The 27,045-nt window shown below is 31.0% G+C and overlaps 1 protein-coding gene across 1 annotated transcript; it reads left to right on the top strand.

Annotated features, from left to right (window-relative positions):
- Positions 1–458: 458 nt before the first annotated feature.
- On the top strand, positions 459–26,646 carry LOC130440746 (transcription elongation regulator 1). The gene is made up of 14 exons (XM_056774058.1): positions 459–835; positions 2,208–2,542; positions 2,634–2,779; positions 3,834–4,074; positions 4,826–5,059; positions 5,135–5,320; positions 5,444–5,702; positions 6,550–6,812; positions 7,613–7,967; positions 9,308–9,458; positions 20,647–21,000; positions 21,058–21,231; positions 21,780–22,070; positions 22,170–26,646. Exons 1-14 carry the CDS (start codon positions 705–707, stop codon positions 22,467–22,469), a joined length of 3,420 nt encoding a protein of 1,139 aa, XP_056630036.1. The 5' UTR covers positions 459–704; the 3' UTR covers positions 22,470–26,646.
- Positions 26,647–27,045: the final 399 nt, after the last annotated feature.

The following is a 27,045-nucleotide window of genomic DNA, read 5'->3' as shown; positions in this document are numbered from 1 at the left end:
TTTTAGATACTGTCTTGAATTCCTATACCTTTTGAGGAAAAATATCACTAGTACTCGTTAGATGACTTTAAAGGGAAGTGCCACCTAGTGATACATATAGAACAAGATTAAGCTCGGGAAAAGAAAGAAGAACCGTTAAAGTCAAAATATTATTCTTTCCATGTTCGTAACTATTCATATATTTGAACTACGTATGTTCTACCTTTCACATACATCTTTAGAAAGATTTGCCTTCTCAAAGGAAGTCAAGATGATATAATTAATTTTCACTTATGTCATTCAATACTGCACATTAGACTATTTTGAAAGCAATTTGAACTTAAGATATGTACATTATTTAAAGATAGAAATTGCCCTCGTATATATTTATTGAGTTTTTAGCACTTGGAACACACCACGGACGCTTTAGTGACATTCGTCATTTATAACAAATTGACTTCATTAATGCTTGACAGCGGCTTGACGTTACGTGCATTTGGGCATAAAGTTGAAATTAAATTAACTTGATGGTAGTCCAATTATAAAAAATCATGAATTTTGCTCTATATCATTATTAAATATTGATTTTATTTAAAAAAATTGTTCTGGTCGCCTTCGTAGTTTCAACAAAATTCTTCTTACTGTTGATAATCTCACGGTGATTGTGTGTGTGTGTGTGTGTGCGAACGTGCCTCCTAGAAATCTTATAAACAATTATTGCTAACATGGATGATGATTTTAGTTCAGTTGAAGGGGATCCAGAAGATAACTTTGAGGATGATGTAGATTTCGATAATGATGTAGACGGACCAAAAGATTTTCCTCATCAACGAGGTCGTGGAGGTAGAGGCTTTGGGTAAGTCAAAGTTTACATACATTCAACATGATGAGCTCATAATAAATTAGTTTTGGAACACGTACTATATTTTTGAGTTTTACTCAGCTTTAGACCAATTTTCTTTAATATCTCAATATATTCTATAATTTTAAGGATACTCAATAAGAAGTGTTGAGCACCGTTTTTCTCTTGAGTAGTTTTGGTTAGTATGTGCATATAGGTGAAATCCTTGTATACAGAGGAATAGCTAAACTCATTGAACAGAATACAGTTGCTGTAAGTCTTATCTTAATAATTTGTTATTTTATAAGAAAAAAAAATGAAAGAAGAATAGCATTAATGACCAGAAAGTCAATTACTAAAATAATTTTCATGTGGTTTCCAATAACAGATCAAAGTTTTGTTTCTATGGTGATTATAAACAATCTATATCAATTTGAATTCAATGTAATGGACTTTGTTGCATTTCAACAAGGTTTCTATTTGTTGAATTTGTGTTTGAGAGATGTACTATTCCTATATGCTTCATTGCTAGTTTGTTAACTTTTAGCTAAACAGCTTAGGTTATTTTACAAGTAAATTGTATTGGAATCACTTGTAGTTACAAAACCATGAATCTCAACTTCTTTTTGTGTTTTATTCAGTACTTTTTAAAAAGTTAGTAATATTCATCCTCCGAGAAAGCAGAGCTTTCTGACTTACATGAGAACTTCAACTATTGCAGTAAAAGAGAGAGTGTCAGTGTCCACATTATTTTGTTTTTATTTCACTTTTATGGCGCTCCCCTGTTTTCCCCTTTGAGGAGTAATTGGAAACTAATATATTGATATGTTGTTCCTACTTTAGTTTCAAACATGTTTGGAATCTATCTAAAAAATTTTGTTTCAAAAGTGTAATATGCTGTTGAAGAGTGATTCATGACGATAATTGATTGAAATATGACATTAATTGTTGAAAATGACAGAAAAAGTCAAGTTTGTTGATAGATTTAACAAAAATAGTTTGCAATATAATAAGACACATTTTTGGATATTCCTCTTTAATAGATCAGTATACTCAATTCATGTATATTATGATCTCTCACAATAAATAATTTAAACAATGGTTTTAGTAGTTATCGCATAAAATTAAATAATAGTCAAATAGTGAGACATTATATTACATGTAATCCATACATATATTGACAAAACTACCTTAGGCGACCCTATGACTGGCAAAACATGTAAATATAATAAATTCTGCTACCCACATGAAGCCTATAATTTATTTGAGTCTTATGACCTTATACAAGATTTTCACAATGTTTTATGTAATTAAACGTTATTATTTCAATGCCTGCTTTTGACAAGAAATATAAAAAACAATAATTGTTTGCATTTGAAAATTGTAGGAAAGGACCACCACGAAATTGGAATGGTCCTCCAAGGGGAGGAGGTGATCATAGGTTTCGAGGAAGGGGATTCGGACCAGGGGGTCCTCCACCACCTTTTTCAAGAGGTAGAGGTGGAGGTCCTATGTTTAGAGGTCCTCCACCAAGAGGTGGACCTCATGGTAACTTCAATGGACCACCAAATTTTTCTGGACCAAATTGGAATGGTCCACCTTCCGGACCACCACCTTTGATGAATTTTAATAATACATCGGGAGGAAATGTACCACCATCTGGCAGTGCCCCAAGTGGACCTAGTGGTCCTGGTAATATGAGAGGACCACCTGGAGGGCCAAGTTAGTATTAAATAGCATATGTATATTAATAATAGGAATAAGTACTCTTCAGCAGTTTTATTAATTTGTATATTATTTATTTTTCATATAGGTGGACCCCCAGGAGTGTCAGGTCAAGTGAAACTAAATGATCATGATATGTCAGGAGTGCCTAGTGACTCACCTAATATTAACAGTGGACCTACTTCAAATCAAATAAGTGGTGGTCCACCTGCATCAAATACTGTTGCACCAATGGTAAGAAAAATATAACAATAAAATGAATAGTTCAATGAATAGCTTGGAATGATATTGTGCTATGTTATGCATTTTCCTTTTGTTACTTAAATTTAATTTACTTTCTTAACAACCATACAATTCCAAAGCCTCTTTAACATTTGAACAATTAATATTGTACCTCCAGCAGTCGTTTTATTTAATTTTCTTTTGAACAAGCCTTTAAGGGTAAAATTCTTTTTCCGATGGCTGAGTTTTTCTTAAAATGGTAGGAAAAAGATCTTAGGGTGTGAGTATCAGCTCAATATTCCTCATAGCTTCCTAAGAATTTCCAAAACATCATCCTACCAGTCCAGAAATACTTTTTGGGTATATCTTTATACTGGTCGTGTATTTCCATATACATTTTTTCCTTATTTGTCCCATTGTTTCATTTTATACTCTGTATTTCTGTCATTCTCTTGTTTAAATATTTCCAATATTCCCCTAGTTCTTATTACAGTCCTAATACTCTGATACACATACTCATACTAAATTGACTACATGTCGTTTTCTTTCTATAATTTCAATAATTCTTTCAACATTTAGTTTATTCTGCAGCTCCTCTCTCTTTCTGTACTTTCCTTTTAACCATCTACAGGTGTTCTCCTAATTTACTAAGTTTACCTACATGTGCAGTGGACGGCTATTGCATCTGCAGCTCTGGATCTAGAACAGATTCTTGTAGTATGTCAGCTGAAATATTCTTCACAGTAACTTTCATCGTATGCAATCTACCAAATTCAAAAAATAGGTTAGGGGTACAAGCAATTTGAAGTGAAGTTTGTCCTTTCTTTTGTTTAGTCTTCAATCCAGTCTGTTGACAAAGTTGTATCTTATTTCTGTGGTATACTTTTCTTATGCATACCCTATTATTGAGAAAACTTGTTAATCATGATTAAATTTTCTTTTATTTTTTTTTCTATTTTCTTTTATTTCTAACTTCCTTTTGATAAAACTATTTTGCTATTTTTTTTTGCATAAAAATATATTTTTATTGACTCAATAACATAATTTAAAAATCAATTTTATGCAGCAGGTAGATCCAATGAATGAAATTTGGGTGGAAACAAAAACTGCAGAAGGAAAATCTTATTATTATAACGCCCGTACTAGAGAAACCACTTGGACAAAACCAGAAGGACCCAATCTAAAGGTTATATCGCAGGATCAAGTAGAGGCTATGGCACAGGCTGCTACAGTTGCTGTACCACAGAATACATCTACAGCTGCCCAAGCAGCCTTAGCACAAGCTAATATATCTAATAAACCAGAAGGTAACTATGAAATAATCATTAGATATGATGACATAGTATTCGGAATATTCATTTTTCTTGCTAATACATATAGAATGTCTGTAATTGATGTGCGGTAGTTGAAATTTGAGTACTTATTGGGAGAGTATAATAGTAAAATTACAATAGATTGTCTACGAATGTTTCTGGATTCTTTGTTAAGATATGATTTCGGTTTTGCAGAATTTATTGTTTATAAATTCCCATCTATTGGCTCAAAATAAAATAATTCACTTGAGGTGGAAAAGTATTTATTGTACAATTTTTCCCATAGGGTATATTCACATATCTCTTGGAACTTCTTGTTGTTTGGTGAAATAATTGGAAAATTTTTCCTTGATTCTAACTGTAGACCTTCGACTTTAGTGATCTGCAGTAGAGAGGGGAAGCAATTCAGCCCTTGGAGCTCATATATAAACCTTTATGCCAAAAAGAGTCTAATATCCAACAAGATTCCTTCCGCCTTTAGACCTTTCGATCTTGATGTATAGTCGATAGTTTGAGGTAGCTTATATTCAGCTTCAAAATAATTATTACAACTCCATTTAGCAGAGAAATGAGGGTTGTTTGAACAATAATTTTACATATTTCATTATAGATTGGATGATCTCATCATCTAAAAATGTTACAATAGTTCATTAGTTAAACCGAGATTTAATTGAATTACCTTATATACTTTTTTTTAAATTTTCGTGCAATTTTGAATCTTATTGTACCAAGTTTATTATTTTAGGTTCTGACGATAATAAACAAGATGCTATTAAATCCGTGACTTCACAAATACCCCCACCACATACATTGCTAGGCCCTCCACCAGGATTTGCACCTTTTGGACCACCAACCAGTCAGTTCCCGCCATTTGGTCTTCCTCCTCCAGGTATTCCTGGAGCTTGGCCTGGTGCTCCTGGGCAAGCTGGATGGCCAGTACCACCTGGTGGACCATGGCCTATACCACCAATGTTTCCAGGTATTCTAATACACTATGTTTTTTTTGTTTTAACTGTAATCTATAATTATTAAACTAAATGGAAAAAAATTACAGCAGGAGTATCTGGTGCCATGGCTGCTATAGATGAGGCAGCTGTTATGTCTAAAATTGATCCAGAAATTATAGCCAAAGCTTCTGAATGGACAGAGCACAAAGCGCCTGACGGAAGATTTTACTACTACAATGCTAAAAAAGCTGAATCGGTTTGGGAAAAACCTCAACCTCTGAAGGATTTAGAAAGTAAGTTGTATTTGTTTTTGAATAGGTATTTCTGTTTTATGATAGAAAACTAGTAGAAAATAAAAAAGAAAAATGTATTGTTTAGCACAAGTTAATTTAAAACCCACTAATTTCTATTTACAGCTGCAAAACTTGCTGCTGCTCAAGGTATCTCCACAAAACCAACTGCAGATTCTTCAGGAACAGATACAGGTAAGACTCAACTAGCTTCTACGAATGGTGAGATGTCTAAGGAAGAGCAGGAGAAGGAGAGCGAGGAGAAGATTAAAAAACTTCAGGAGGAGATCAAGAAGAAGAAGGAGGAGGAGGAAAAAGCCAAGGAGGCAAAGGCAGCAGATAAATCGAGACCTATATCCAGTACTCCTGTACCAGGAACACCTTGGTAAGATGGGCACCAAAATATTTTAATATGGGAAACCACTTACAACAGAATGTTGTTATTGATTTCTTATTTTTGTAAACAAAATATCAAACAAAAAGGAATCTCAAATAATGAAAAAGGGTTATAAATATCAATCGCAAAGGAAATACAAGCGTAAATTCGAAAAAGTAATAATTTATTTGAAATTAACGTATCAATATTTAATGTTCCCTTTTCTGTCCCTGATAACGGCTAGCAAAGTTCATCCCATGAATGCTCGATAGGGTTAAAGTCCGGGCTACGCCCTGGTTAATCCATAACAGCAATTGTGGCATCCTGTAAATACTACCGTATGTAGACGGGCGTAGACTGCATTATGATGAAGTTTTTCTGACATAGGGAATGACGTGATCCTCCTAAACTTTTTTTTATGTATCAGTTAATCCCCCCGCTTTAGTCTCTATGAAAACCAACCCAGTTTTTACTTCCATTCAAATGCCCGCCCAAACAATCTAGGTACCTCCTCCAGAAGCCACGTTTTTCTCTAAGATTTTTCTTCTACTTCTATTGCTACCATGCTGCACCCTCTGCTTTCGTTTGGATTAGAGTCCCAATATTCTTCAGTCTAATTAACGTGTTCTTTGGCAAATCGTAGTCGGTGGGCTTAAGTTAATTTGGGGCCAATAGCTGGCCTTTTTTGCTAAAGGTTAGATGCCTTAAGTCTTCTTCTGACTGACTGCCCAGCCACTCCACGCGTTTCTCTAAGCTCTTGTTGGAATCTAATCAAATTTTACACAGCAACTGTACCAAAACAAAATGGTTATCTTCTAAAGTATTGTATAAATATATACAGGAAAAATGTTTGTAGGTGTGTCGTATGGACTGGGGATGGTAGAGTGTTTTTCTACAACCCCTCGTCGAGGACATCCGTTTGGGAACGGCCAGAGGAGTTACTGAAGAGATCTGATGTAGATAAGATGGTAGCCAACCCTCCCGACTCCCTTGCTACTTCTAGTAAACCTGATGTAACTAAATCCCCTGCCAAGAAACGTGCAACTGATGAAAGCGAAAGTGAAGAAGAAACTCCTTCGAAAAAACCTAAATTGGAAGAAGTTAGTGTTGTATCGACAAGTGAGTAATTTAATTAAAAAAAAAAAAAAATCAATATTCTAGTGGTTTCTCTCCCTATTAAAAAGAGATCAATTTCATATCCCTTATATAAATTTAAAATATTTTATAGCTACATTATTTTACCTTAAAATGAGGGAAATAAGTTAAGGAATACTTTCAAAAAGTTTTTTAATTTAAAACTAAAAAAAGGTTGAACGAGCTTATTTAAAAAGTCATATCAATAAACAGACAAATCTTGTTGATTCTCTACTTCTCAGATTTCTTGAATATCTTCTCATAATGTTTTTGATGTTTTAATCTATTCACAATTATGTTTCATCTGTTTTTTCTCAAATTTTTTCTGTTACCTCTTGTCATCTCTTATCTAATTGAACTTTCTTATCTTAGAGCTGATCTATACGCTCTGTTATTCAACTTGTTGATCCAGCTACTATTGACTATTCCATTTCTTCCAATTTTCAATTTTCTTCTCATTTTATTGTCTTATCACATTCTCTTCCACTTGTTCCTTGTTATTAGCTTTTGAACTACCTTTTGATTTTTATACTCGTTGTTTCTAATTGTTATCTAATTTTAATTTGCTATATCTTATTTCCTATAGGTCTTCCATCTTAGAGCTCATTTTCTTTGCTTCTTTCTTTGTGATTTCCATTATTTTTTTGTTAACTGTACACCACCAAGTTATCTTCTTCATAAATTAAGGTAAAATATTTACTGTCAAATATTTTTATCCCTTCTTCACGACTTTAACTTTAATGAAGATAATCGATATTTTAAAGTCTCATTTTTTTATTTCACAGGTAGTAATGGTGTAACTCCTGCCAAAAAAATTGATATTGGTAAAGAAGCCGCTATTGAAGCAGAGGTGCGTGCTGCGAAAGAAAGGGCAGTCATTCCTTTAGATACCAGAATTAAACTATTTAAGGAAATGTTAACTGAAAAACAAGTTTCAGCATTCAGCACTTGGGAAAAGGAGCTGCATAAAATTGTCTTCGATCATCGCTATTTACTTTTGACGTCGAAAGAAAGGAAACAAGTATTTGAAAAATATGTAAAAGAAAGAGCAGAGGAGGAAAGGAGGGAAAAAAGGAACAAATTGAGAGAGAAGAAAGAATCTTTCCGAAAATTATTGAGTGAATCAAATTTAACTGGCAAGTAAGTAAAAAAAAATCTGAATTATCACCAAAATTGTTTTATTGTGACTATCACATGGCTAGCGCTTGGGGCGCCTACATATCCCTTTAATGGGGTGCATTACTCCCCTTGTTCTAGTTTTTTGTTGGCCCTGACTTCGTTTGTCAGTTGTTACCATTCTTTTCTGTTTTTGCATTTGGCTTTCCAGCCTACTATTTCTAGGTTTCTGGTATCTTCTTCAATTTGGTGTCTCCGGGCATTTCTTGGTCTTCCTCTACCTCCAAAATCATATTAAATAGAGTTGGAGAGATTGAGTCGCTGTGTTTGACTCCTTTGTTTCTTTTTATTTCTTCTGTTAGTGCTTCCAGATATCTTACTTTGGCTTTCGTGTTTAGTGTTTCTAAATTTTCTACCATTTTTTGTCTATTAATTAAGTCAAACGCGATTTCTATATATATTATGTGTAGCTCTTCATTGTATATAGAGTCAATAGAAACTTACAAGGTTGAATTTGATGAAATTTGTCGTGAGTTTAAATATGGTAGACAGTCAAGTACAAATGAACACTCAGGTGGAGCAACTGCAACTACTACCACATTGATATACCGACATCAGATAAAATAAATTCAAGATGCACCTGTATAAGGAATGGCAATGCTGTTTCTATTATGGGATGCTGGATGCGTAATCAATGCAAAAAATGGGTTAACTTTAAAAGATGAAAAATAAATGATGCTTTTGAGGGGCTAGAACAAAAAGTTGTGTTTGAGAATCGGTTTAAAAATAACGAAAATTGGAGTAACCCTGTTTAACATCATCGAATATATGTATTGGAGTCAGAATCAGATCACTACAAGATGGTGAAGCGGTTTTTAAAATGGGACATGTATTATTATGTGACCTAGAAGAAACAAATTCAAAAACCAATAAAAGTTTGTGTCTACAGACGTCAGGTCTAACTTTCCAGCCTTATGGGATCAAAATGGATCTGAATGATGTAGTAAATGATTGGAATTACATTTTTTCATGTAAATATGGGAGGAGGGGACTTGAATATCTACAGGAAACTACCAAAAAGGTGCAAGAGTTTTATTGACCACTAGAATAGGATTTTAACATCTAGTGAATTGTTTATTGTTTTCAAAGTGCACTTTATGGATGTATGGTTGTTTTTATCTCAGAAAATCACTTTGAATAGGAATATTTTTTCCCTATTTAGACTAAAATGTCAAATAATACTCTCTATTGTATATAAAACAACAAAATTAGTTCGTATTCTGGCTCTATGGAAGTTTGAAAGACAACTAACAGATGTCTCCCATTTCGTAATTTTCGCGAATATCAGTTATAATTTTTTTTAGGTCCTCATTTAGCGATTTTGCTCAAAAATATGCTAAAGATGAACGTTTCAAAGGCGTGGAGAAAATGCGCGAACGTGAAAGTTTATTCAATGAATATTTGATAGAAGTAAGAAAACGGGAGAAGGAAGAGAAAAATCAACGTCGCGAACAGGTATGTCAGTATTTGTCGACTAATGATCACTTGTTCAAGGATATATCGATCAGTCATTTAATTTATTATTAAATAAATGAATATTTTTTCATTATCACAGTATAACACAAATTGATAAGGATCACTGCAACAAAGCTTGTAATTAATTTTATTTCATTTGATGCTGAAATAGAAAGAAACAAAGTGAGTGTTTTACACATTCTGATTGAATCAAAGTACAAAATTTCAAATAAGTTGTACAAATTCATTCATTTACAATCATTATTAATTATAATTAAATTACGATTCTTAGCTTCATAATAGCTATTTGCTACTCATTATCCATAGTTTTGTCCTCAGTACACAGAATATTTTAGAATAATTTGGATTGATTGCTCATAAAAAGCGATATTTCATTCATTTGCACATTTAGATTGACATAAATATAAAATTCTGGATCAGTTACTAGGGAATAGAAGGTTTCTGGTGGTTTTTCCCCTCGGCTCATATGAGTTTCAAGTTACCCCACCTTGTGAACCACGAACTTGTGGACTCTTATGGGTAGGAACTAATTTTTTTAAATAACAACAAAGATAACCTTAAAAATGGGGCATTTATAATTTAAATCGACTGTAATCCTGAAGCAGTTTAATATCATGATCTTTTTCGAAAAAATTGTTAATTAATCACAAGTTACAAAATGGCAACTATTGTTTGTAAAGAAATTGGAATTCTGGAACTTTTAGTGATATTCATACTGAACACACTATTTATATTAACACGAAACCAACACTCACAGTTACACGCTTTTCTAGAACCAACTTATCGTCCTTAGAGACTGAAAGTAAAACTTTACCTTTACCTGAAGGTGATAACTTGGTTATTAAAATGCATCAGTATAATTTTAATAATATTGTAATAATGTATTAAATTTATAGTAACTAAGAACATGAAAATATCAATAAAAAAACAATTTCTAAAAATTTTCCATGGTGTTGTTCCTAAATTTCTATTACAGTTAACATAAACAATAAATTCTCATTTTTCTTTATCAAGACCTGTGTTAATTTACAGTTTGGTCATTTTTTGTTAAAAGGGCGTATTGCCTATAGGAAGGCATCCAAGAAGTCCTAAAAATTGTATAAATGAATGGTAAATTCAAAAATATAACTAAATGGATTTGAGGGGAGTGGTCCACTTGAATAACATAATTACAGCTCAGGCTGAGATGTAACGTAGGCAGAAAATATGTAGTTTTTAATTAGGAACTATTTTTTTGAATTCTAATAATGACTGATCGATTTATCTGAATTTTTACACTTAACAAGATGTTGTTGGATAAATAAAGAGTCAGTTGTAACATTAACCGTCATACATAAAAAATAACATACATATTGTCAGTTACTTTTTTTATTTTTCATTTAAATCCTGGTGTGTGTCAATATTAGCTGTTCAAATCCTGGGCAAACTATAATAGGCTAAGCTGAATCTCCGATCTGTTGAATACATGTGTTAACCACGCTCAGAAGTATAATGATTCTTTTATGAGAGTTGTTAAAATATTGATCAAGAACCAAAAGTTCTTAGTTGATTGGCCACAACACTTGAATTTATAATTTGTGAACTACTTCAATATGAGGAAAATAAATGAGAAAATTGAAAATTTTCCTTTGGTCTAAAAACAAAACAAACTCCATTTAAGTTCATCTTTCGATAAAAAGTTTTTTGCCTTTTTTTAATGCACAGAATGGCGAGGCATCCTAGAAATAAGTTAATCATCCTCAGAAGTATAATGGTTCTTTTATGAGAGTTATTATTAAAGTACAGGTTAACAACCAAAAGTTTTTAGTCAAGTGGCCACAACGTTTAAATTTAAAATTTGTGAACTACAGTAGACTCCTGAATATCCGAGGTAATTGGGACCGAGATCACCTCGGATACGGGAAAACTCGGATAATACGTAGGTTAAGTTCAGTTAAAGTAAAAAATGCGTAAAACCTATGAAAGGCTACAAAACTGGTTTATTGGAAGCAAAAACATATAATAATCACAATTATAAACCTGTAAGCAAGTGGAAATAGATTATTTCTCAAAAAAGTCTTTGATCGACTTCTGAGATAACCTCCCCCAGATTAATAAGATTTTTGGTGGGGATTTTTGGTTTTTAAAAGTCCCTTCAACACTTAAACGCCCTGTGACTGTTGTTGAACCAAAAAGTCATTCATAAGGTTATGTGCAAGCCAACATTAATCAAAAATGTGTGATTTTAGCCAATTAAAAAACACGTTTCGATAGAAACTGGCAGTTGATACTAATAGTTGTGTTTAATTAATGTGTAAATAACTAAAATAAAATATAACTGTGATTGCAATTGATTGTAGGCCCCATTTTCAAGCCTATCAAACTGACAATTATCTTCACAATCGTTATTATTGCTATTTTTGTATATTTCCTAAGGTCACAGAAGCTAAAAGATCTGTTGAAAGATGTGATTAACTTTTTCGTTATACAATGGTTCAGGATTTTAAATGGTTTAAATTATTGACATCTTTAAAATGATCTAACAATATCTTTACTCAGTGTGAATATCAATGTTTAATACTTAATGCGATTTGTTGTTTATGAACGTAGTTTCTTTTATGTTTATATATTTATATATATCTAGGTTGTATTTATGTTGTGCGATTTCTGTTAATGCACAACTAACAATTCCTAATATACTAACCGTTTACCAGTATGAAATATTTTTCAAGTGTTAAATGCAAAGCGATGACAATTATAAGTTATATAGAATAAAGAATAAAATTGGAAAATACATAATTCCTACAATTTTACATAAAAGTCAATTAATCCATAATAAGTAATAGTATAAATGATCTCCATGTGAATGCAAGAAGAGATTAAGGCAAGTGGTTATTTGGTTACAGAAAAAAAAACACAGAAGATACATTAGCTTCCGGTTTTTTAACAAGAATGTTTCCATCAAAAACGATCTACTCATTATCATTCTTAATTTCAAAAAGAACAAATACTCATATGAGCTGTTTCTTTTATAAATCATTGCTCATTAAAAAATAATGTCTATCTATCACTACCGGTGTGAGACTTGGAGTTGAGTTTTTTTTTCCATGGAGTCTTTTTTTGACAAAACGCTCTCCATTTAATTCCTCCTCTGATTTTGCTCTTACTGTTCTGGCTTCTAATATTTTTCCTCCAATCCTTTCCTCACTCATCCTTTTCACATGTCCGAACAATCTCAGTCGATTTTCTTCTGTATATTCTTTTGCAGGTTTTGTATTTAATATGTGTCGGTATATTTCATTTTTGATGTGTTGTAATATAGTCTTGTTCTCTATTTTCCGGAGGAATCTGTTTTCTATTGTTTGTATATTCTTCCTGTGTCTTTCGGTTGTTGTACATGTTTTGGAACTATATGTTAGTATTGGAGTCTTTTATAAATTGCTTTGGGTATCTGATTATTCCTCAGAAGACATTTTTATCGTATTAAATAGTTTACCTGCGTTTACTGTTTTTTCGTTCTCTAATTTTCCACATTCTGTTATCTGTTATCTTATGATCATAATCTTGGTTTATCCACGTTTATGATCATACTGTATATTTTTATTGTTTGGTTGTAGTTTTGTGATGTCATATATATTGAGTTCCTAAATAAATAAATACATTCATTTTTAGAGAAACCAAATTTCAATAGTGTACACTTCTCTCTAAAATTATTTTTTTTTCACGTACAACAATTTTTTGTTCCCCAGTACACGCCGTGTAAGGGATGCATGTTAATGCACCCGCTTCCATTCAATTTATAATTTAAACTAGGAAACAGCGCGCTTTTCTTAGTTAGCTCCAATATTACCTTATAATTTAAATTACAATTATTGTAAATGTTGTTAATTGCGCTAAATTTTCGTTATATGACATCAATAATTATTCTAAAAATTAAATAATTGAAAATTGATTTTTGTTGTTACTAACGTCCAAAAATCAAAAATTGCCATGTCACGGAAAAGTTTCTTTCCATTTAATTTTTTTTATTGATAGTTATTACCACTAGTCAGTTAAGTATAATTGTTTGACAAAATTCAAGAGGTGATTATCGAATTAAAATTATGAAATGTTTTTCCTATTACAAAACAATCACAATTAACAATTTCCTAGGTAATTTACCTCTTAGAATCTAACAGGAATATTGTAAATCTACAGGGGATTAGGTCTTTGCGAACATCTACATATTGACGTACATATTTTAAATTGGATATAATTAAATCAACTTTTTTCGGAATATACTGAAATGAAAAATGTGTTAATGCTAGTAATCAAAAAGTCCACAATTTCATACCTGTAATTCTTCTGCAACGGAAAATAATCCTATATCAGGGCCATTTGAAATTGACCAAAGAGCATCCCTCTCGTTTTCAACTGTTTGAAAATGGGCGCTTCTAAGCGGTTCTAATATTGATTTATATTTTGAAAGTTATTTTCACGTAGGATAAATGATGGTCACAATTTTACTTTTATAACGTACAACGAAACTATTGTTTCCAAAATATCTAATACTAATTATTTTTTCCACTATCATAAAATGTGGCCAAGAAACACTTCTCAGCATTCCTATGGAGATTATTATAGATTTTTTGTGTTATAAATGTTTGTTTTGTAGTTTTGCATTATCACTTACGACGTAGGTTCCATCTTCTGGTCACTTATTTACTAGTTTTATTTCCAGTATAAATTCATCACTGTGTGCCTTGTAGTATGTATCTTGTGGAAAGTCAGGATTTTTGTTTTTGATAAAAAAATGTACTAGTTCTCACAAATCCTGCAATTCGGAGTGAGGTATGTATATAAAATGTACAAGATAGGTGGAAATTATCAATCTACGATGTAATTATCATTAACGTTTATATTTAAATATTGAAAAACATACCTTACGCCTTACTTGAGTGATGAATGCTTATAGTTTATAATTTAGCTGTGAATTCATGGAGTGAATGAAAAAAATCTTTTTTTTTCCCATGAAATTGTGAATAACCAAATATACGTTTACAAGGTTGGTACACTTATGTTTAATTGAATTGGAATATGAACCTCTTGCTATTAAAAAAATTGTATTCCAGTTGAAAGCAATTGAGTTGAAAAATTTTGGTTGTGACCTCTTCACAGTAAGGTGTATAAGGGTGGGTCAAAAAATTCTTTTTTACAAGTGACATTGAAAAATGGGTTAATAGTCACCTTAAAAAATCTTAACAAATATGAGCTTTTAATTTTAATGAGAATTACAGTTTTTTATTTTTTTCTCAGTCGAATAGAAAAAAAGTCATACCTCATCATTAATTGATTGTACAAAAAAATGTTCTTGAATAATTTTGTAGGAAATTTACTGCTTTACAAAAAAAATATGTTATATTCTCTTCTTAAACCTCACCAATTGAATGATATTGAGGATTTAAGTTTGCTTTTTTTACCACGAATATCATTTTGGTTGTCTTTTATTACATAATATAAATTCAAATAGTATGTACATTTTCGACAAGAAAACTATCATACATTTTCAAATTAAGTATGGCAATTCATGTCGCGATGTGATAACAGAAATTTTTGCGTTTTGATAACTGAATAAATAGTTTGAGATTGATAAAACTAGAGTTAACTAAATTACTCACATGACAGCGAGGAAAATTCTATCAGAATTTAACTTTGAAGTTCAATTCTTGACTAAAAATATAATAGACTGGAAAATAAGTCTTAACTAAAACTACAATAATATACCAACTACAAAAAAACTGAAACTTCCATTGTATTAATACGTGGATACGAAATCACTTCCTAGAGTTGTATTTTGTAATGAATTTTATTTTTATAATTGTCAATGAGGTTTACTATAATCATAGAATCGTGATTGAGGTGCCGACTCGTAGCACGACATAAAATTCATTAAATTAATATCCTTTTTCCCTTTTCCTTTTTTTTCAACATTTCACTTATACTCATCATTGCTGATGAAATCATTTATGTTTGTCTTCTGAACGTATTGTTACAAATTGGATTATTACTCATGAATTACCCTGTATACTGTTGTAGAATTTATAGTCAGAGGTACGAGGGTTGCTATTTAAGTTTTGAGATATGGCAACACTGATGTGAATATGTCAAATCTGATATTTCCATCGTTATAAATATTTATTTTATTTGTCTTCAAAACTTAAGTAGCAACCCTCGTATTAATCAATGTGTTTGGCCTAAAAACTATGAAATAATAAAAACATATTTCAGCTTTATTGAAAATTCAACCCCCCAAAAATGAACAGGGGTTAATAGTGTATGAAATAGTCTATTAAATTTGAAGTTGGAGTCTTTCAAATTTTGTTACGCTAAAAATTAAAAAATATAGAACGACATTTCAGCGTTTTTGAAAATTAAACTCTTAGAGGGATGAATTTTTGTATGAAAGTGTTAGGACTAAAAATTATTACTACATATTTCAGCGTTTTTGAATATACCACCCCTCAAGAGAATGAAAAGGGGGTGGAAGTTTGTAGAATAGTCCATAAAATTTGGAGTTGAAGTCTCAAAAGAATGAATAGGGGGTTATAGTTTGTAAAATAGTCCATCAAATTTGAAGTTGGGGTCCTCCAAATTCTGATAAGCTGTAAATTAGAAAATAATGAACGGAATTTCAGTGTTTTTGAAAATTCAACCTCAAAAGAATGAACAGAGGGTGATAGTTTATAAAATAATTGAAAGTTAAACTTTTAATTGATTAATAAATTACATTCTAAAAAGAATGTATAAACCTGGGTGTTATTTCACAATATTTCTCCCAATGAATCTTCTTTTGGACAATTATATACTAAGTACTCTAGATAATGTGAACAGTTCTGATTTTAAAAACAGTTTAGTAACAATAAGGATGCTCTGTACTTTTCAAAATGTTCTAAATGAATTGAAATATATTAAGATAAAACAGTTTTTGATTTTCTACTACCTTGAAAATACCTGTGCGTAGATTATACTTAAAATTATTAAACCTAACAACGAAATACTGGGTTAAAAGTGATGATACAATCACAATTTCTTTTGACATGAATATTAATAATTTTACATTTAACGAAATGGAAATTTACTTTTTATTCCAGGTTTGCCAACTGTACATTTTATTATTATCATTCAACTTATACTGGAAAAAATGGTTATTAACATAAAAAGTATTTTATTTTGTTTTATATATTAACAATTATTTTTAAACTTTTGTAACAATCTATCAACCATGTTAAGGCTGTACCTGTTTTAAAAATATTCAAACCCTATAGATCACAATGTCGAAAAGGCGGCTACTTCAATACTTCCTGGCATTGGTTACTTTGGTACGCGAGGAATAGGAGAGGTCATCCCTGAGGATTACGCAGAATCCTTATGGACCAGAGGACACGGCGGCACATCGAATTTTAATGGGCCCATAGGTACCTATTAAACTTTTAAGAATTTCCCAGCCGACCACAAACATTGATTATTATCTGTCCTGGTAAACACACGGACAATCAAATATTGTTTTGCAAGAAGGTCTCTTTTCTTTCAAATAGATCCTTTTTAGTGAATTCCGGCAAGTTGGCAAAATTTTTTTCGGAATTGAAGTTTTGTTGATAATTTTATTGGTTAAAATCAAAATTTTATTGTCAAAAATATGTATCTAGTCATTAATTATTGCCAGTAACTATCGTAGTCAAATCACCATTCGAAAGATATTTTTCAAATTGATTTTATCGTACCATTAAAGGCGTTTTGGTTAAAAAATGTTTGAATTTCATTTAGGTGGTGGAAAATAGTGTAAACCTACCCCAAAAATTGCTTCTAACAAAATTAAAAAATTCCTATATAATCGTCTACACTTTGACGTATGTACCATTAATATTTATAGATAAAATGATTATAAAAATGGAAAAGTAGTAATTCTTAAAAATCTTCAAGTCTTTGTTTAAATACTATCAGAAGGTCACGAAACTGTATATTTAAATAAAATAAAAATCATAGCACCAATAAACAAAAACGAGTTTCAAAGTACATTGTTTGAAAAATGATACGACAAACTAATGATTCTAATATTTTAAAAAATTTTGATTAAAAATATTAAATACAATCAATAGAGTGACTGTTACATGTTGTAAGGTTTTTTTACATGGTCCCAGATCAGTTTCGAACTGTCAGTTTTTCATACGTGTAATAAGATCAAAAATGAAGGGAAACCCAAACTCAAGCTTAGAACTATTTGTTTCATATCACTTTTAAGAATCCAAACAAACGCGTTAGGCTTATAAATCTGTCTGTTCTCGGTGGTTGTTTGATTATACAAATATGTCGAAGGCATCAGAAGGCTTTATAATAGGAGATATGACTTTCAGTCATCCGTAAATAGTTTAGTCAATCACTTGGTTGTTATTGGAATTCCTTCATTAACTTTAAATGAAACAAAGAATTTCTTTTGAGGTACCAAGCTTTGGTCCATTGCCCATTTTTTTTGGTTTCCTCAGTGTCAAAACTGACTGAAGAGAAGTTTCATAAACTTTAAAATTCAGTCTAAACAATAAACTCCATTCGAGGAACGTACTACCCGTTTTTTTTGAACTTATATGGTCAAACATCAGCATCTGTTGTTCCTCTGTTTGTTCTAAATCCTTGTTGTGAGTCTTCTGTGGTTTTCCTTCTAGATTGTTTCTTTCTTAGTCTGTTTTCTCGTGTATATATTGCTGACTGTGGCTTAGTAATTTTCAATCGAACTTGAGTTCTCGTTACTCAGAAGAATAGGTAGGAAAAACAACTTATCACAGCTGCACATCAATGGACAAACCATCTTTCCCAGCAATACCCTAAAATACCTAGAGTATATCGTGCAAGGAAATATAAATGTAAACGCTCACATATCGAAAAAAAAAACTACTTATATACAATAATAACCATAAGGCTTACATATGCAGCCTCAGTTTATTACACGGAAACACAATTTCCACTACCTGCAGGTGGTACCTGCCTCCGTATGGCTTGATATAGCCGACATACCTAATGTCAAAAACAATCTCAACTAACTTCTCTGTCACAAGATCTTGCTGATACATTCAATTGCTCAGGAGATATCGACCACAGAGGGTGTAGGCTTCTGCATGGTTCGCTAATCACATAGTTTGGTTGTGAAATTCCAAATTCAATATCCCAACATCTAAAATTATAACTCTTACACACAAGTATGCAATATAATCAACTTCAACCATGTTGCCTTCTCGAAAACTATAACCCCGAACGATTGTTAGTTTGTTTTGTTTCCCCTCTTATATATTTGTGTAATAATACACAGTTGCCAATTTTTTGGAGCTACTCCTGTGTCAATATAATTTTTAGTGTCTTTGTTATTTTCCTTTTCGCCGTTTTTATCATGTCTGTCGTTATCATGTCTATTCCTAGTGCTTTTTCCAGTACTTCTTTTGAACTTATTTCACATTTTGTTTGGATTTTTTAAAATCTTACTTGTCCTGTAGTCTCTATGTTTTTTGTCTTGTTTATATCCTTTACTTGTAATAGATTTTTAAAATATTGTGTCTGTCTTTCCATGATATCATCTTTGTTTGTTATTTTATCTCCTTTTGTATCTTTTATGCTGATGATTGTGTTCTTATTATGAATAATTTTTTTCTGGTGTTTTTAGTAGATCAAAGAATAGTTTTTTATTTTCCTTGTAGTCATCTTTTGTTCAAATTTTTGTCACGACTTTTATTTTTGTTTTCAACGATTCTTTTAACTGATTCATAAAAGTATACGAAAGCAAATTAAATATAATGAAATTTCATTCCTTATAATCATAGCAAATTAAGGAAAATTTTTCTACTTAGATATTTTTTTTGTAATAATTAAAGTCCATATAAAGAAAAGTAGACACAGTTTTAGATTTTTTTGGTTCTTGAAATTCAAACTCTTCCTATCGTATATTAGATTAGCAATATCATTTTTCTTATTGCCCTTGGGTAATGGTTAATTTAAATATATTGATCATTTAAAAACCAATAAAATTGTTGACTTAGCTTCCTTATTATTTTACATTAGTCGAATAATTCGGAATATTTAAAAATATGATAAATTTTGAGTTGAAGAATTCTAGAAAATTGTATTAGCATACTAGTGATACTATCATCATTATCATGTTAACAAGTTTTAAATCGATTTTTGATTTTTTTTTCAAAAATACTTCAAAAATATACTAGCTAAATATAAATGAAATAACCTTTCAATTGCCTTCTTAAATTTCACCTTGTATACAGATGTCCGTCGATGATTTCCGTTACAATTAATTTGTAAATTAGATAATATACAGGGTGTTACTAAACTCATGCGACAAAATTTAGTAGGTGGTTGTTCATATAAGTCTTTCCTAACCTAACCGTTTCTATAACAGAATTTCGTCAGCCCACCCCTTTCCGAGATGTCACCCTTAAAAGGTGGTAACTAAAATTGAGTTTTTATCAATCAAGTGATAAAATAGGAATATAATTATTTCCACATAAATATTTGTATACTTGAAATCAGCAGTTACCGATTTGACCCACCAAATCTAATATTAAATTTCGCCACTAGTACTACAAATCCTAATGTCTTTTATCCAGCCAGTTTATTCGATTAATGTGAGGTAATTATTTGAAATCTCTTTTTTTTATATATATACATAGTTGATACATTTTGATGATTTGGAAAAAAATTATACAGTCATTGACTGATAGATTATATTATTTCAGTTTGTTTTATTTGCTCTTTTCCACTTAATTTTGCTCTGTTGCTATCAATTGTACCAATTTTGGATTTATCTATTAAATATATACAAAAATGTTTCTACAATGGTTGATATTGAGCAATGATTTTTTCTTTACAGTTTTGGAATATTGACTCCGGCGTTAGTTTTTATTGTCTTTATTTTTGTACATGTAATGATAAACTATGACCTAAAAAAAGTTGGTATATTCCAACTATTAATTAATCAATTTTTTTTCCAGCTTTTCAGGTTACTAATAAATATTCTTCTTTACAGGTTCATTATTTAAATTTGTATAAATATTATAAATCATAAACAAATTGAATAATCTATTAATTATGTTTTTATATTAGTCTAGTAATATATAACCCGGAGCTTTTATCTTGAATAACACCCAACTATTTACAGATCAGGAAAGACTTCATAGCTATGCTGAGAGAGCATCCAGATATCGACAGACATTCCCATTGGTCGGATGTTAAGAGAAAGGTAGACAGTGATTCCAGATACAAAGCAGTCGATTCACATGGCTTAAGGGAAGATTGGTTCAGGGAATATTGTAAAATATTGAAAGAAGAAAAGAAGAGAGCTAAAGAAAAAGATCGCGAACACAAAAGGGAAAAAGAAAAGCATAAAAAGAAGGATAAAGATAAGGATAAGGAAAGAGAAAAGAAATCTAAAGACAAAGATAAAGAAAAGGAGAAAGAAAAAGAAGAACCTAAAGTAGAACAAGATACTGATGTTTCTATCAAAGAAGAAGAGGTATGTAAAACTATATAGAAAAATTGAATTGTAAATTATATTTTTATATTCTCGTAGGAAATCGAAAAAGAAGAGAACGAAGAAGGGGAAACTCAAGATCAGAAAGATCGACAAGCCAGAGCAGAAGCTAGTCTTCGTGAAAGAGAAAAGGAAGTTCAACGTACTTTGGCAACTCATATGAGAGACAGAGATAAAGAACGGGAACAACATAAACGAGATGAGGCTATTCAGGTAAATTATATTTTTGTGAAAACTGTGGAACATATTTTTAATATTTATTCTTCTTCAGAAGATATCCATCATAAAGCCTTCTGATCTTTGTCCATTCAGTAGTACTTTCCCTTTTATTTTTTTATATACACTTGCTGCTTGTTCTTTTTCCAGTTTCTTGTCTACTTCTTCTCTTAGTGTTCCTTCTTATTTTTCATCTTCTTCCTATCTTACTGTAAATCTTGTAGAACATTGAAGTTCTGCATATTGGTCTGTAGTCTTTGTCTTTAATTCTCCTTTCTTGTGAACTGGAACTAGGAAATTATCCTCCCTTTCTTGTATTATTGTATCTGATCTCCTTGCATCCTTCTTCATCTCAGATATCCATGTCTTGCATTGTTTAACCATTTCTGGATCTGACTTATCTACTCCGTTCGTTTTGTTAATTTTAATTTTCTGCATTCTATTAGATAGATAGAATGTTATAAGATATAATTTTTAATTATTATTTTGATGTTTAGTACAGTGTTTTGTCTTTACTGCCTAAAATTAAGGTAATCTTGTTTCAGCACTTCAATGCTCTATTGGCTGATTTAGTTCGAAATTCAGATTTGAGTTGGAGGGAAGTGAAAAGAATTTTGAGAAAGGATCACAGATGGGATTTAGCTGACACTTTATCACGTGAAGATAAGGAAAAGTTATTTAACGATCACGTAGAGCAATTGGTTAAAAGAAAACGTCAAAACTTCCGCGAATTATTGGATGAAACAACAGAAGTCACTTTGGTAAGCTCCTGGAAGGAAATTAAGAAAATAATAAAGGATGATCCTAGATATACGAAATTTACATCTAGTGAAAGGGTAAGTAAATCAATAAACAAAACATTTGATTGATTTTATAGTTGTTTCAAATTAATTTCTTTTAATATGTGTCATTAAATGAATTAATTCTATTTTCAGTGCGAGCGAGAATTCAAGGATTATCTTAAAGACAAATTGATTTTAGCGAAAGGACAATTCAAAGAACTTTTGCATGAGACAAAGTTAATAACTCATAAATCTTTACAAACATTACGTGAAAATCAAACTCACATGCAGGAAATTGAAGATATTTTGAAGAACGACAAGAGATATTTAGTGTTGGATCACATTCCTGAAGAAAGAACTCAATTAATACTGAACTATTTAGAGGAATTGGACAGAAGAGGACCACCGCCTCCACCTACTGCCAGTGAGCCTAACCGGAGAAGTGTTAAATAAATATTGTACTGTTATTAAATTGCTATTTTTAAGAAAAATAACATGCTTAGTAGAAAAAAAAGTTTTTTGTATACTTTATTAGTGATAGATAATAATTTTTCTTTAAACAATTTAATTTACCTGTTCTTATTAGCAACAAGATTTCATATTTTTTGAATATGTGAAGTTAACATAATTTTCTAATTATAGCACTAAGGGGGCATCCATTAATTACGTGAGCAATTTTTTAAATCAGTTTAGACTCCCCTCCTTAGGTGAGATTTAGTGAGATTTGCTGGACCCTTTTCTCTTACGTGAGATTGATGCTAATATTATTTTAAACTAATTTCTTTTATTATTCGGGAAAATAATGAACCGTTCAGGTGTACTATAGTAAATATATTTGAAATAAGTGAAATTCGAAGTAAAAACAAAACTATTTTAAAATTTTTGCTCAATCCATGGAAAGTCATGTACTTTTTCAATTGAAATAATTGGACACATGTCATCTGGGATTTCTGGTAGTGCTGGAAGACAGTCAAGGGAAATGTTTACGTTTTCTTCGTGTATCCTTTCCAAATTTTCATTCACAACGCACTACGCTTGACTACACGTTTTGGTTGAATCGTGACTACAGTTTCCCATCTAACCGCATGAAGAGCTGATCTGTGATTCTGCAACTTCACACACGAAACGAAATAAATGCCACATGTCTTAAAACATCCACTATCAATATTTTTATCATTTTCTATATTACTCTCAAACTGGATTATTTTAATAGCCATGATATTTATTTTAACTGGCAAAATGAATTTTTAAAATAATTTTTTTTAATATCTGTAATCTTTTTTTGTTTTTGAAGATTTTGAGATTTTCGATTATTCCCCATTTGGTTTAAATGGGATTTGGTGAGATTCCTTTGAAGCCCCCATTCTGAGTTCACGTAATAACGGATGCTCCCTAATTAATTATTTCTCGGTATGGAAAACATTCCATTTTGTAAGAGGTAAAAGAATGCATGTATTTTCATTAAATTCAACTATTATAATGATAAATTATTAATGTTTGAGGTTTGATTTATCTAAATGCAGAACACTAACTTGTGGCATTATCTCTTGCGACATGAAATTTTGCTATATAACAAATTTATGATAATTATGTCGTAGAAGGACATTACTGTACGCCAGACTGTTTATAATTATTAGTTTCATTATATAAATAATCATTATGTAATGAATAAGCTCCAGCCGCTCTAATTTATACATATTATTATCAAATTTAATGTTTTTCAACATTGAGTACGACATAGTTGACAAAATATTTCCAAACAATGTTTTATGTAGACAAACCTTTAAATTTTTAAGGTATTCAAAGTTGTTTAATTACTCTGTTTTTATACTTCTAAATGTTTTTGTTTTTAGGTGTCTTCTGATTTAAAATTAGTTTCTTTTGTAATATCTTAAAGACGGATGAAAATATTTTGTTAAAGACTAAAAAAAGTCAAAACGTCAAATTTTTATTTTTTTTGAAAAAATTATAAAAGTAACTAATTTTAAATTATAAGAGACCTAAAATCAAGAACATTCTAAGGTTAAGAAATTATAAAAATTTCTGCTATTTTAGATATTCATGTTTAAAATTTTATTGTATTGACTTCTTTATATCACAAATCTTTTACTGCCCTTCCTATGGATTGGAGGGCGAAGTCGTCCAAAATTTGCTACATTGAAATGTATTTTTTTGTATAAAACTATTGACATAATTGAAAATATTCACTTTCAATACTCAACTACACCAGTTTATTCATGAAATTTCTCAATAGACGAGAAAATAAATATAAAAAACATCTCTTAGTTGAGCGTTTATTTTGTCCATTTATATAATGAATCATTATTTAGATTATATTTGATATTAATTTACTAGAAATTATTGGGTTGGCGACAAAGTAGCTTCGGTTTTGTAGTATAAAATAAAACAAAGAATAGTTTTCAATCAATTATATATTTTAATTTTGCTCAATGGCCTTTTCCCATTTTTCTTTAAAGATTCACGATTCTTCGCTCCTAAAATTTCTGGTCATTACATTCAAAGAATTCTGCAAATTTCGAAATAAATAGTAATCAGATAGTGCGAGATGAGGGTTGTATGGGGATGTTGCATCACTTCCCAGCCAAGCTCCAATAGTTTCCACGAGTTGCCAAATATGTGTGAGGCCTTGCATTATCATAGTGGAACATTAAACTTTTCCGATTTGATATTTCTAGCCGGTTTTCTTTGATTGCTTCATTAATTGTTCACAGTAACCATCAGATTTGATCGTTTGGTTCCTTGGAAGCAGCTCAAAAAACACCCTTTTAATCTCACCAAACTATCAGCACGAGCTTCTTTTGTTGTTTTTCATCTTTTGATGTGGTTTATGCTGGTTCATCGTGTTTGCTCCATGATATTTTTTGAACTATGTTATTGTACAGGATCCATGTGATGATTCTTTTCAAGAAAGGTTTCTTTGTATTGAATGAATTTCTTTCAATTCTTGAGAGACTCGAATATCAAGCGTCTTAACTAGCCCGACATTCTAAGTGTTTTTTCAATTATTGTGTGCGATACATATAGCCTCTTTGCAACCTTTCCAATAGTTATATTCTTTTCAATTATGTCTTTGATTTGGCCGACCAGAACGTTGTTCATCTTTGAGAGGAAAATCTCCAGAATGGAATTTTCTACGCCAATTCTGAGACGTGCGCTTTCTTAAGCAATCAGCAATATAAACTTGACATATTTCTTTGTGAGCCGCGGCAGTTTTCTTTCCTTTATGGAAATAAAAAAGTAAAATATGCCGAAAATGATCGTTTCTGCACTCCATTTAAAATTAACCTACAACTAAAAGCTTTAATAAAAATCATGCACTACTTGCTTCTAAAGTTATGTCAATGTGATGAATATCACGTGACAAAGGGCAAAGTACAGCACTAACATAAGTTATTCAACCTTATCCCAACCTTATATACAAAAAAAATTATTTTATGATGAATATTTGAATAATATGTAAAAATATAGAGGGTGTTTCTAAATTCATGCGACAAAATTCTTGAGGTGGTTGCTCGTATAAAATTAAAATGGGTCTTACCTATAACAACATTTCCTCAGCCCAGCCCTTTCCGAGTTGCCACCCTTAACCTTTTCACTGCTTTATGGGAGGAACCGACTAGGCTGTGTGTGCTGTCCTCTTCCACCTAAACTTATCTCTTGTCAGAATTGTTGTTGTGTTAGGTTTTCATTCAAATAGTCATTGTTTTACTGACGTTTTGCATGCACTACTATATAAAACATACCTACCCCTTTTGGAGAGGCATTATTTTAGCCTCTTTCAAATATACAAAAAGAGATGCGAAAGAACAGAAATTGAAAATAAGTTGGAAAGAAACAAGAAAGGAGGAAAAGCCTAAGACTGAAAAGAGCAACCCAAGAAAAAAATCTCAATACAAAAATGCATACTTCTTGCAGTGATGACTCATATAAGAGCAATGGAGATGTTTCTTACATGGAGTCAGATTATTCCTGTAGTAATGATGATAAGTATGATTCGAAAGAAGTTCAAAGTGTGAACAAGGAAGATATAAAGGAGAGTGATTTTGTGTTATCGTTCAAGAAAAAGTTAATGATGGGATTATTGTAATGGAACTTAACTACTAAATAAAGCTCTGCGTTAAATTTGGAAGAATTTTTTTCGAAATTATATTTTTAAAGAAATATCCTTATTAAAGTTTCTGCCACTCTAACCTTATTTTAAATAATTTTATTTAGCGTAAATTCGATTAAACAATATTATGAATCCAGTTTATTATAAATTTACAAAATTTCATAAAAGAAAATGTTATAACCGATTGCGTCTTTTAGTGAGGTTTTCCAAAACTATGAAAGAGTTGACTTCGTAAAGAAATTCATTAGAACACGTTTATGGGAAAATTTTTGCAGCAGCTGAATGTTGAAAATCTTGTGCTCGATTTTAGGGATGGTCCACATCACGGAACCTTCGTCTAGACCACAGATATCAAAAACAATTTTGCAGAGGTCCATATTAAATTTTGAATTCATAGATGGGCTAGGTTGAAAATAAAAAAAAATAACTGAATTTTATTTTTTAAATTATATAAGTATATAATATACGGTTTGATCTTTGACATGGCTGATATAGACCTACTAGGACGTAGCACCTCGGAAAAACCTTTCCGGCTCGACTATGGAAGTGTGCCCTCGCAAATGACTAACTACGGGTATTTTTTCAATATTCCTGTTACATTATACGGGGGTGAAATTAACAACTATTACTTTTAAGCATTTACTATGACTAGTAATACATTTTACATCTTTATTATTTTCCACTCAATTTATGAAAAAAAAGATTACGGTGTTTATTTTTTATATCTGCAGCTATTGGTTTTGGGAAAAATATTCAGATAACAAATATTTTGATTTCTTCAAACTTCTTCTTGAAAAAATGTTTTGTTAAGAAATAAAGTAAGGGTTGTTAATTTCACCCCCATATAATGTAACAGTAATATTGAAAAAATACTTGTACTTAGTCATTTGGCGAGTG

The sequence above is a fragment of the Diorhabda sublineata genome, chromosome 2, assembly GCF_026230105.1.
Source record: "Diorhabda sublineata isolate icDioSubl1.1 chromosome 2, icDioSubl1.1, whole genome shotgun sequence".
In the NCBI taxonomy this organism is placed as follows: Eukaryota; Metazoa; Arthropoda; class Insecta; order Coleoptera; family Chrysomelidae; genus Diorhabda; species Diorhabda sublineata.
The sequence above is the reverse complement of the archived record's forward strand: the minus strand, read 5'-3'. Positions and strand labels throughout refer to the sequence as shown.

Coding starts and splice junctions, on each gene's coding strand:
- LOC130440746 (XM_056774058.1), top strand. CDS start 705: ATGGATGATGATTTTAGTTCAGTTGAAGGGGATCCAGAAGATAACTTT. Junction 2,543..2,633: donor AGGACCACCTGGAGGGCCAA/GTTAGTATTAAA, acceptor TTTTTCATATAG/GTGGACCCCCAGGAGTGTCA. Junction 5,060..5,134: donor TATACCACCAATGTTTCCAG/GTATTCTAATAC, acceptor AAAAAATTACAG/CAGGAGTATCTGGTGCCATG.